The sequence below is a fragment of the Ranitomeya variabilis genome, chromosome 7 (genome assembly GCF_051348905.1).
Source record: "Ranitomeya variabilis isolate aRanVar5 chromosome 7, aRanVar5.hap1, whole genome shotgun sequence".
Lineage (NCBI taxonomy): Eukaryota > Metazoa > Chordata > Amphibia > Anura > Dendrobatidae > Ranitomeya > Ranitomeya variabilis.
The window spans coordinates 18,763,351-18,775,959 of NC_135238.1; the positions used below are offsets into that span (position 1 = coordinate 18,763,351).

The window sequence follows — 12,609 nt, forward strand, 5'->3', positions numbered from 1 at the left end:
TTATTTACTGCGTGGGCTGTGCTATATACTACGTGGGCTGCTATATACCACGTGGCTGTGCTATATACTATGGCTGCTATATACTATGTGGCTGCTATATACTATGTGGCTGCTACATACTATGTGGCTGGTATATACTACGTGGCTGTGCTATATACTACGTGGCTCTGTAATATACTACGTGGCTCTGTAATATACTACGTGGCTGTCTGTGTTATATAGTACGTGGGCTGTGTTATATACTACATGGCTGTGCTATATACTACGTGGCTGCTATATACTACGTGGCTGTGCTATATACTACGTGGCTGTGCTATATACTACGTGGCTGTGCTATATACTACATGCTGTGCTATATGCTATGTGGGCTATGCTATATACTACGGGCTGTGCTATATACTACGTGGCTGTGCTATATACTACGTGGCTGTGCTATATACTACATGCTGTGCTATATGCTATGTGGGCTATGCTATATACTACGGGCTGTGCTATATACTACGTGGCTGTGCTATATACTACGTGGCTGTGCTATATACTACATGCTGTGCTATATGCTATGTGGGCTATGCTATATACTACGTGGCTGTGCTATATACTACATACTACGTGGCTGTGCTATATACTACGTGGCTGTGTTATATACTACGTGGCTGTACTATATCCTGCACCCCGAATCCCCGACATCCAGCGCCCCGAACCCCCGACATCCTGCGACCAATCAGCGACAGACGCAGTCCAGCCGCGAATTGACACAGGATTTAAACCACGCTTCAGTGATTGGTCGCGGCCGGCCGTGCACAACCAATCAGCGATATTGGCACGGGATTTAAACACCGCTTCAGTGATTGGTCGCGGCCAGCCGTGAGCTACCAATCAGCGATATTGACGCGGTAGTTAAAAACCGCTTCGGTCATTGGTCGTGCCCAGCCGGCCTCGACCAATCAGTGACAGGTGCAGTCTGGCCGCGAATTGGTGCTGGATTTGAACCACGCTTCGCTGATTGGCCAGCCGGGCGCCACCAATCGGCGTTATTGGCGCGGAATTTAACCCCCACTCACAGAATATCCGATGCGATAGAATCGGGCCACCATCTAGTACATATACATATATATATATATACTTCACCCTGAAAGTCATTTTATATATTTGAAATAATTTATTTCCTAATATTCAACCTTAATCAGGGATCGCAAAAGCCTGCGAGCAGAATCTGCGTAAGACCCTGCAGTACGGAGGGCGATCTGAGCACCCCAGTGCAATGGAGCTAAAAGCCATGGTGGTAAGTAGCCACTTTACTGACAGAAAAACAGAAAAATGGGTCTCCTAATCCCACAGTACCTATGTTTTACTATTTTGCGAACCTCATAAATACTTAAATATTCAATGTTTTAAGCATTTTTAGCATTTTATCGGCATTCTGTATTTACCCGCAGGCCGGAAGAAGCTCCAAGAGGCAGCTGTTCCTACTGCCCGGAGGAATTGAGCGACATCTCAAGATAAAGACTTGTTCGGTAGGTGAAATTCTGGAAAAGAATTAAAGGTGTTGTCCGGTTAGAGCAAGTTAGGTGATAATTTACGGACCGGTGGGGGTCTGACCGCTGGGACCCGCAGTGATTAGCATAATGGTGAACTTTTATCCCCATTGAAAAATGACATTACAGGTGGAATGCCCAACCGCACTCTATTCATTCTCTATGGGACTGCCAGGAAAAGCCAAGCGACCCCCTAGAGAATAAATGGAGCGGCAGTCGACCACATGCACTGCGGCTCTAATCTAACGGAGATAAAAGTTCCCCGTTCTGCTGACCGGCGCAGGTCCCAGTGGTTGGACCCAGTGGATAGGTACGATAACTTTTTTCACTGCACAATCCCTTTAAGTGCCAGTTTATTGGAATCATGTGGAAGTTACATGGATCCTGTGTATGGACGATAGTCTCTCTTATGGGTATTATCTGCAGGTGGCCTTTGATGTCATCGAGGAGATCTGCACGGAGATGGGGGTTCACAGGGACGAGGCGTACAATGAATACGCCATTTTCGCTGTGACTAATAGGGGTAAGTGGTGAACACTGTGGTCTCTGCTGGGCCCTAGTGTAGTCATATTCACTGGTGAGGATACATGGAAGAAAAAAGCAGAGCCGCACAGCCATATGACCTAGAGCCAAACACAATCCATCCGTGGTGTGGAAGGAGAGCCTGACATCAGAACGGAGGTGCTCGCATGAAAAAAAGTGTACATTCCATGAAAAATAGAAAAAATGCGGCAGCACTCACCAATCCTTGTGTGGTCCAAGTTCTTAAGACACGTTAAAACAACAACATCTTCACGGCTCAGGGGAGTGCAGACAGAGAGGAGGTGAGCAGGGATCGACGACGGCCGTTTCGCGCTAACAAAAGCGCTTCCACAGGTCTCCCACTATTCACTGGTGATCTGACACCGTGTGTAAGGCTGCAACAGGAGCGTATCAGGAACGGGAAATATCTTCTGTATTGTTGTCGTGTACAGGTCAGAACGTCAGACCCATCAACAGGAAGGAGTACATCCTGGACGTGTCCGCAGAGATGGAGCAGATCGACAGTAACTACATGTTCTGGTTCAGACGCGTCATCTGGGCGCAGCCACTCAAGTTTGAAAATGAGCTATATGTGACCATGCACTATAACCAGGTAGGTAAGGGGGGCACTGAACGTCCCTCATCAAGAGGGATGTGTATATGGGGGGCACCGAACGTCCCTCATCTACATCGAGAGGGATGTGTATATAGGGGGCACGTAATGTCTCCTCATAACAATTTCTGTGACACTCGGGGTACAGGATAATGACACTGACACTCGGGGTACAGGATAATGACACTGACACTCGGGGTACAGGATAATGACACTGACACTCGGGGTACAGGATAATGACACTGACACTCGGGGTACAGGATAATGACACTGACACTCGGGGTACAGGATAATGACGCTGACACTCGGGGTACAGGATAATGACACTGACACTGGGGGTACAGGATAATGACACTGACACTCGGGGGTACAGGATAATGACACTGACACTTGGGGTACAGGATAATGACACTGACACTCGGGGTACAGGATAATGACACTGACACTCGGGGTACAGGATAATGACACTGACACTCGGGGTACAGGATAATGACACTGACACTGGGGTACAGGATGATGACGCTGACACTGGGGGTACAGGATAATGACACTGACACTCGGGGTACAGGATAATGACACTGACACTGGGGGTACAGGATAATGACACTGACACTGGGGTACAGGATGATGACACTGACACTGGGGGTACAGGATAATGACACTGACACTCGGGGTACAGGATAATGACGCTGACACTGGGGGTACAGGATAATGACGCTGACACTCGGGGTACAGGATAATGACGCTGACACTCAGGGTACAGGATAATGACACTGACACTCGGGGTACAGGATAATGACGCTGACACTCGGGGTACAGGATAATGACACTGACACTCGGGGTACAGGATAATGACACTGACACTCAGGGTACAGGATAATGACACTGACACTCGGGGTACAGGATAATGACACTGACACTCGGGGTACAGGATAATGACACTGACACTGGGGGTACAGGATAATGACACTGACACTGGGGGTACAGGATAATGACACTGACACTGGGGGTACAGGATAATGACGCTGACACTCGGGGTACAGGATAATGACACTGACACTCGGGGTACAGGATAATGACACTGACACTCGGGGTACAGGATAATGGCACTGACAGTTGGTGGTCTCCATCTTCATGTTGGGGTGTTCTTGCTCCTCAGGTGTTACCGGATTACTTGAAAGGACTTTTCAATGTTTTTTCTCATGCTAAACCAACCGAGCCGCAGTTTCAGCAGATATCGAGACTGGCAGCTTTGCAGCATCGTGCCAAGGACAGCGTCTACCTGCCGACTGCGTGAGTATCCTCCTCCTCACTACCTTATTTCTCTGGTTCCCTGTATATAAGTATTTCTATTCATCCTGCTTTATATAGCAAATATAGCACAGCCTCCAATTATTGAAAAGCCTCCATGTACAGCACAGCCTCTACATACAGCACAGCCTCCATATATAGCACAGCCTCCACATACAGCACAGCCTCCACATACAGCACAGCCTCCATATATAGCACAGCCTCCACATACCGCACAACCTCCATATATAGCACAGCCTCCACATACAGCACAGCCTCCGCATACAGCACAGCCTCCATATACAGCACAGCCTCCATATACAGCACAGCCTCCGCATACAGCACAGCCTCCGCATACAGCACAACCTCCGCATACAGCACAGCCTCCATATACAGCACAGCCTCCGCATACAGCACAGCCTCCACACAGTGCCTTGAATAAGTCCCTGTGTCCTTCTCTGCAGGCGGGAGGTGCAGGACTACATCCCCAGCCAGTACTACAAGGTGGTGAAGCCTCAGTCCTGGCTGAACATGGTGATGCATCATATGCAGCAGATCCAGCCTCTCAGTCCGCACCAGGGACGGGCTCAGTTCTTAGGTAATTAATGACTAACACTTATATCGCTTAACTGGCAATTCCTAGATTTGCTTCTTACGGCAGAATTGCTCCAGTTATGAGCAATGGAGCGCAGATAATTCTCCATGGCGGCGGCGGCGACTGCCCCTATTGCCCGGCCGGACTGTGCCAGGATCCTGCCATAAAACAGTGTATATCCGCGGAGTCTCCATTCTCTTCCAGATTCTGCAAGTGAACTTTCCCTTGGGGAAATTGTTATATAAGCCATTGCCTGACATTCCGGGCTGAGCTCATACATTGCCAGGTTCTCCCCGCAGGTCTGGTCAGTGCGTTCCCCATGTTCGGCTCCTCTTTCTTCTACATCCAAAGTTGCAGTAACAACATGGTCATCTCTCCGTGCATCCTGGCCATCAATCAGAACGGCCTGAACTTCCTCAACAAAGAAACGCACGTATGTATCTGGGGCGATGACTGACCCTGGGGGTCCGTGCGCACAGCAAAGCCGCACACAGAGCCCATATGGCGGTACACAGAGGCCCTACCAGTCCATATTACATATGCACTCTATGTGCCGCCATATGGTGCTGACATAAAGCAACATCTGCACTCAGAACTGTATTGTTTTTTTTTCTCCCAAAAATAAAACCTAAAGGGGTCGCCCCAATAATGCATTTGTATGACCACTGGGGGGTCCGAACAATGGAACCTCCCCAATTCACAAACAACAATACGCAGGGATTGTATCCGGTCACGTCTATCGCTGTTTTCCAGGAGCTGATGGTGACGTTCCCTCTGAAGGATATCCAGAGCACTAGGACGCAGCGTCCCGCCCCGGGGCTCAGCTACCCTTACGTTGACATCATGCTGGGAGATATGATGTCACAGCGGGTAACGCAGCTGCAGCTGGAGCAGGTAAAGCAGCGGCTGCCCGTCATACGCTGCGTCATCTAGCATCGAACTATTGCCGAAATAGCACTTAGTTACCCTTCTCCCATCCTCGTAGTATAAAAGTAGCCATCAGTCAGTGCATAATGATGTTCTGTACATCTTGCGGGTCAGTTCCTCACCATTATCAGGATCCTTGCTTGCTGTCAGTGAACTGAAGCTGTTACCGGTTTAGGAGCTGAAAATGTAAACTAGAAAGCCGTCAACTGACTGTGAACAGAGATCCTCAAAGTAGTGAGGATTGAAAACGCAAAGTATCCTAGAAATCTGGAAAACTTTTATTTCCTCATACAAGGGGTCGTCTCATTATTTTCCATGATGAAACTAATAATAAATATTTTGCTTCAATATAAAGTTTTCTCCTGCTTCCATCTTTATAACTTGTCTCTTCTGTCTATGGGACCTCTCATGTCACTTCTTGTCTTCTATTTTGCCTGTGGACCCCGAGTCAGAGCCAGTGGCGGGGGGTACGTTACTACTTTCCACTTATCATTCACCAATTATATTCATTAAACCCATCTCATCATTTAGGGTCGTTAGCAGAATTGTAAATTTGGAGTAATGGTGGCACATATACAGTAAAGGTGTCTATACAATTGTCACCATCAACCCTGACCTCTCCCCCAAATACATAAATGCTGTGCTCGCATGTCTTCTGTGTGCAGAAACACAGCAAGTCGCTGCCAGATGCCTATGGCAGCTGCTTATCTCCCATTAAAACAAAGGATTGGGCATGTTAAAATTCAACATGCCCTATCTTTCTTTCTTCTAACTTCTGCAATGAGGGTAATGACACCACCATACACATTAGGCCCACTTCACCGTTTTTCATGTCCGTACGTGGTCCGTTTGTTAAGGACTGCAAATAGGGACACACGTACACCCAATGTAGTCAATGATGGGGCGCGCATGTCATGTTTTTCAAATTTACCATGTCCGTGTGAAAAACAAGCGGACGTCCGTTTTTTACGGCAGCAAAACGTCCCACACACGTGCACACTGATGACATCCGTGTGTCATCAGCGTGACATGTACCGGCGCCTTGGAAAAAGCCGTACAGTTAGCGCTGTTCCCAGTTAATGCGTGCCAAAGACAGCTCTGTTCAGTATCACCTGGTCTCCCTGAGCTCAGTGCGACCAGGCGACAAAGATGGGAGTTGTATTCAGCACCTGCTGTGTACATCGTGTGCAAAATTAAGAATAAGAAAATTGGTATGGGCTCCCATGTTATTTTGATAACCAGCTGAGGGAAAGTCCATGGCTGAGGGCTGATGTTACTTAGCATGGAAAGGGGACAATATCCCAAAAGGTTCCCAGGCTATTAATAACAGCTCACAGCTGTTTGCTTACCCTTAACTGGTTAGTTTACGGTTACCCTAGAAGAAAATGATATAGGTTCTCCCTATAAATTCACACCAGCAAAGGCTAAACATACAGCTGAGGGATGATATTAATAGCCAGGGATATTGGCTCCCCTCCCAAGCTAATAACATGAGCCCTCAGCCACCCCAGAAATGACGCATCTATAAACTGTGCCAAATCTGGTGCTTAGCCTCGCTCTTCCCACCTTCTGCGGTGGCAAGGGGGTAATAGGGTTGGGGTTGTATGTCAGGTGACATGAAGCCCAGGGGTTAGTAATGTTGAGGAGTCTATAAGATGCCACCGTTACTAACCCCATTGTCAAATTGAAAAGAAAACACAGCCTGAATAAAATCCTTTTTGATTATGGGGTTAGTAATAAGGGCCTTATAGACGCCACCCCATTAGTTACCCCTGTGCTTGATGTCAGAGGCAATAAAAAAGCAGACATCAACCCCAACCCTATTACCCCCTTACCACCGCACCAGGACAAGTGGCAAGAGCGAAGATAAGTGCCAGATTTGGCGCACCTTATAGCTGCGCCATTTCTGGGGCAGCTGAGTGCTGATGTTGGTAGCCTGGGAGGGAGCCAATATCCATAGCCCCTTCCCTGGCTATTAATATCAGCCCACAGCTGTCTGTTTAGCCTTTGCTGGTTAGAATTTATAGTAGGATCCTACATCCAAGAAGTATCGTTTCTCCATGCGGAGAGTGACATGATAAGCATGTCGAGGTGAGGAGACTTAAAGCTGCAATGCTCCTCTGAGAAATATGCAAATTGTCTCTTCAGAGAGGAAGAGAACTAGAACTCTAGTGCCACCTATTGGAAGTAGCAATCCTAGCAGTCAATATCGACCCTTTAACGAGCCTTGACAAGGCTCGTTAAAGGGTCGACATTGACTGTTAGGATTGCTACTTTCAATAGGTGGCTAGAGTTCTAGTTCTCTTCCTCTCTGAAGAGACAATTTGCATAGTAGGATCCTACGTCATTTTTTTTCTGGTGTGCCCCGTAGACTAACCAGTAAAGGCTAAGCAAACAGCTGTGAGTTATTATTAATAGCCTGGGAACAATTAGGGCTAATGGCCCCTTTCCCAGATTATTAATCTCTGCCCCCAGCCGTCGGCTTTCCCTCTGCTAGTTATGAAAATTACGTGGGAACCTGCGTCATTTTTTTTTTTTTAATTAATATTTTTTTTTTTTATAAAAAACAAATAAAAAAACACACAAAGCACTTATTGTATAGCACACTGACATCTATCTATTGATCAATCTATCTATCTATCTATCATGTTCCTTTTCGTTATCTATCTCCATCCTTGATTATCTTTAATACAAAACACTCTTTAATTTTTATGCTGCATTTCATTCCATACATGTCACACCGACAGCACATGGACAGCACACGGACATTGACAGCACACGGACATTGACAGCACACGGACATGGACAGCACACAGACGTGGACAGCACACGGACATTGACAGCACACAGACGTGGACAGCACACGGACATAGACAGCACACAGACGTGGACAGCACACGGACATTGACAGCACACAGACGTGGACAGCACACGGACATGGACAGCACACAGACGTGGACAGCACACGGACATTGACAGCACACAGACGTGGACAGCACACAGACGTGGACAGCACACGGACATGGACAGCACACAGACGTGGACAGCACACGGACATTGACAGCACACGGACATTGACAGCACACAGACGTGGACAGCACACGGACATTCACAGCACACAGACGTGGACAGCACACGGACGTTGACAGCACACGGACATTGACAGCACACGGACCACAGATCTCACCTCGTTTTTCCAGTACCAAAATCTTCAGGACGTGTGAAGGAGGCCTTAGATAGGGCTGCAGAAAGGCACCTGCCTTGAAATAAAGCACAACTGAGACATGTCATACCTTAGAAAGCCACAACGTGTCCTCACTATAACATTTCACGAAAGTTTAGGACCCCGGTAATGTGGTGAAGCATTATATCATGGCTCCGACTGAATATCTTATTTATTGCACCCTAATAATCATATATCATTGACATCTGTGGTCATCATCTCCATTCCCACCTGTAGGGGGGCACATTATTCCCACCTGTAGGGGGCGCATTATTCCCACCTGTACGTGGTGCATTATTCCCTCCTGTAGGGGGCGCATTATTCCCACCTGCAGGGGGCGCATTATTTAGTGCCTCTTCTAACAACTTCATCTCGGTTTCCTACAGGGCTTGGAGTTATGCCGGGTGGTCGCAGTCCACATGGAAAACCTTCTTCTAAGTCGTGATAAGCGGCTCACGCTGCCACCCAGTGAGATCACGCTTCTCTGAATGCCACCGGAATGGCCAGGACTAGACGGTGACACTCTGCACTTTAGATTTTGGCACTGGATGACTCGTACACATTAACGTACCCCACTCGTGCTCCACATGTGTGCATGATGCTAGAGATAGGCAAGGGCAAACTTACCACAGCATCTGCTATGGGGCCTATGGATAGAAGGACCCCCGATTCAGGATGGATGCACAACCCATAGATGACGTGCACCTTTGCAGGGTTCCCCCTCACAGGAGCATGTTAGCAAATTTGGTATTGCATCTTGTAGGCAACACATCATTTTATGATTACAATCTATTTGGCTTTTATCACTGTCACAAGTCCCCCTAGGTGTTTTTTTATTTTCAATCAGTGAATATGTTTTTTTTCTCACTATTTTTTATTAGGTCCAATATTTGGTGCCTAATTCTCTAATATATATTTATGGCGGCCAGATCACTATTTGTCTGATACAGAGCACACAATCCCCTAGGATTCTGTCTGCAGCCACCACTAGGGGGAGCTCCCTGTATACAGAGATACATGATAAGATCCTGTCTGCAGCCACCACTAGGGGGAGCTCCCTGTATACAGAGATACATGATAAGATTCTGTCTGTAGCCACCACTAGGGGGAGCTCCCAGTATACAGAGATACATGATAAGATCCTGTCTGCAGCCACCACTAGGGGGAGATGCCTGTATACAGAGATACATGATAAGATCCTGTCTGCAGCCACCACTAGGGGGAGCTCCCTGTATACAGAGATACATGATAAGATTCTGTCTGTAGCCACCACTAGGGGGAGCTCCCAGTATACAGAGATACATGATAAGATCCTGTCTGCAGCCACCACTAGGGGGAGATGCCTGTATACAGAGATACATGATAAGATCCTGTCTGCAGCCACCACTAGGGGGAGCTCCCTGTATACAGAGATACATGATAAGATCCTGTCTGCAGCCACCACTAGGGGGAGCTCCCTGTATACAGATTCATGATAAGATCCTGTCTGCAGCCACCACTAGGGGGAGCTCCCTGTATACAGAGATACATGATAAGATCCTGTCTGCAGCCACCACTAGGGGGAGCTCCCTGTATACAGAGATACATGATAAGATTCTGTCTGTAGCCACCACTAGGGGGAGCTCCCAGTATACAGAGATACATGATAAGATCCTGTCTGCAGCCACCACTAGGGGGAGATGCCTGTATACAGAGATACATGATAAGATCCTGTCTGCAGCCACCACTAGGGGGAGCTCCCTGTATACAGATTCATGATAAGATTCTGTCTGTAGCCACCACTAGGGGGAGCTCCCTGTATACAGAGATACATGATAAGATCCTGTCTGCAGCCACCACTAGGGGGAGCTCCCTGTATACAGAGATACATGATAAGATTCTGTCTGCAGCCACCACTAGGGGGAGCTCCCTGTATACAGAGATACATGATAAAATCCTATCTGCAGCCACCACTAGGGGGAGCTCCCTGTATACAGAGATACTGATAAGATCCTGTCTGCAGTCACCACTAGGGGGAGCTCCCTGTATACAGATATACATGATAAGATTCTGTCTGCAGTCACCACTAGGGGGAGCTCCCTGTATACAGATATACATGATAAGATTCTGTCTGCAGTCACCACTAGGGGGAGCTCCCTGTATACAGAGATACATGATAAGATCCTGTCTGCAGCCACCACTAGGGGGAGCTCCCTGTATACAGATATACATGATAAGATTCTGTCTACAGTCACCACTAGGGGGAGCTCCCTGTATACAGAGATACATGATAAGATTCTGTCTGCAGCCACCACTAGGGGGAGCTCCCTGTATACAGAGATACATGATAACATCCTGTCTGCAGTCACCACTAGGGGGAGCTCCCTGTATACAGAGATACATGATAAGATCCTGTCTGCAGCCACCACTAGGGGGAGCTCCCTGTATACAGAGATACATGATAAGATCCTGTCTGCAGCCACCACTAGGGGGAGCTCCCTGTATACAGAGATACATGATACAATTCTGTCTGCAGCCACCACTAGGGGGAGCTCCCTGTATACAGAGATACATAAGATTCTGTCTGCAGCCACCACTAGGGGGAGCTCCCTGTATATAGAGATACATGATAAGATTCTGTCTGCAGCCACCACTAGGGGGAGCTCCCTGTATACAGAGATACATGATAAGATCATGTCTGTAGCCACCACTAGGAGGAGCTCATTGCATACAGTTTATGCATTGAACTTAATAATAAGATTGTATGCACTGAACTAGTGGTAGCTGCAGCCATCTATTATTTTTTGGGTATTACACCGATCATACTTACAGATGTGACCTCGGCTTTCTTTTCCCGTGTCCGCACTGCATGAAAATCATAGGTTGGGATTTGCAGGACTTACGAATCTTGCCCAGGAATCATTTACACTGAAATTGTGTCCCATTATATTATTTTTGTATTACAAATTTTAGTTGGTTGTTTTTTCAGAACACACACCTTTTTCTTGTACAGAAACTGTTGCATTAGAGGGGAGTCTCAGGGTCACAGGGGTCTGATTGACATAACCAAATGTTCTGTTTTTAGACTGTTCCTATAAATGAATGCTCTTTTTCCACTTTTGTCTTAATTTTTTTAGTCATTTTTGTTGGTTTTATAACTTGTGTATTTTTGTGTAACTGAGATTCAATTTTGTAATAGTTGTTTTTTCACTCTGTTGTAATAAAATATTTTTTTTGTCTTCTATTTACTGATGAATAAATGTTTTACCCAAACTATAAGGTAATAATTTAGAGCAAGTACTGAATTTATAGAAGGGACTATCCCCATTATTTGACACTGGATATAGCAGGGGAAAACGACATTGCGTGGCCAAAATGTCGCCAACCTGCGCCGGCCAATGGCCACTCAGTTTATAATTGGCCACCCATTGTGTGCACCCTTAAATGTTCATGCTGTGGCTGTCTTATTAGATAGCCAATGGCCACACAATTCTGAAAGTAAAGGGAGGTATTGCCTGGAAAACTGTCCACCCATTGCCAAACACTTGCAGGCATGGTTGAAGCACAACACATTTCACTCCAGCTCTCCAATTGATTGCTTTTAGGGTCAGTGTCCTGCAGGAAGGGGAACCTACGCCCCCAGTCTCAAGTCTTTTGCAGCCTCTAACAGGTTTTCCTCCAGGATTTGCCCTCTAGTTAGCGCGATCGACCTTCCCATCAACTCTGAAAAGCTTCCCTGCCCCTGCTGAAGAAAAGCCTCCCCACAGCATGATGCTGCCACCATGTGTGATGGTGGGGATGTTTTTTTCAGGGTGATGTGTTCTGTTACTTTTCCACCACACATGGTGTTATGCATTTAGCCCAATAAATCCTAATTTGTCTCATTTGACCAGAGCCCCTACTTCCACATGAATTTCTTCTTGCC

The 12,609-nt window shown here is 47.0% G+C and overlaps 1 protein-coding gene across 1 annotated transcript in view; it reads left to right on the forward strand.

The window, feature by feature from the left end:
* Window positions 1-9,811, forward strand: part of MYO15A (myosin XVA) — a 102,186-nt gene extending 92,375 nt beyond the window's left edge. Inside the window, exons 57-65 of the mRNA XM_077275460.1 lie at window positions 1,188-1,282; window positions 1,437-1,514; window positions 1,962-2,058; window positions 2,510-2,670; window positions 3,830-3,963; window positions 4,425-4,558; window positions 4,855-4,988; window positions 5,309-5,449; window positions 9,092-9,811. Coding sequence (XP_077131575.1) covers window positions 1,188-1,282; window positions 1,437-1,514; window positions 1,962-2,058; window positions 2,510-2,670; window positions 3,830-3,963; window positions 4,425-4,558; window positions 4,855-4,988; window positions 5,309-5,449; window positions 9,092-9,193 — 1,076 coding nt within the window. The 3' untranslated portion in view covers window positions 9,194-9,811. The remainder of the gene's footprint in view (window positions 1-1,187; window positions 1,283-1,436; window positions 1,515-1,961; window positions 2,059-2,509; window positions 2,671-3,829; window positions 3,964-4,424; window positions 4,559-4,854; window positions 4,989-5,308; window positions 5,450-9,091) is intronic.
* The last annotated feature ends 2,798 nt before the right edge of the window (window positions 9,812-12,609 follow it).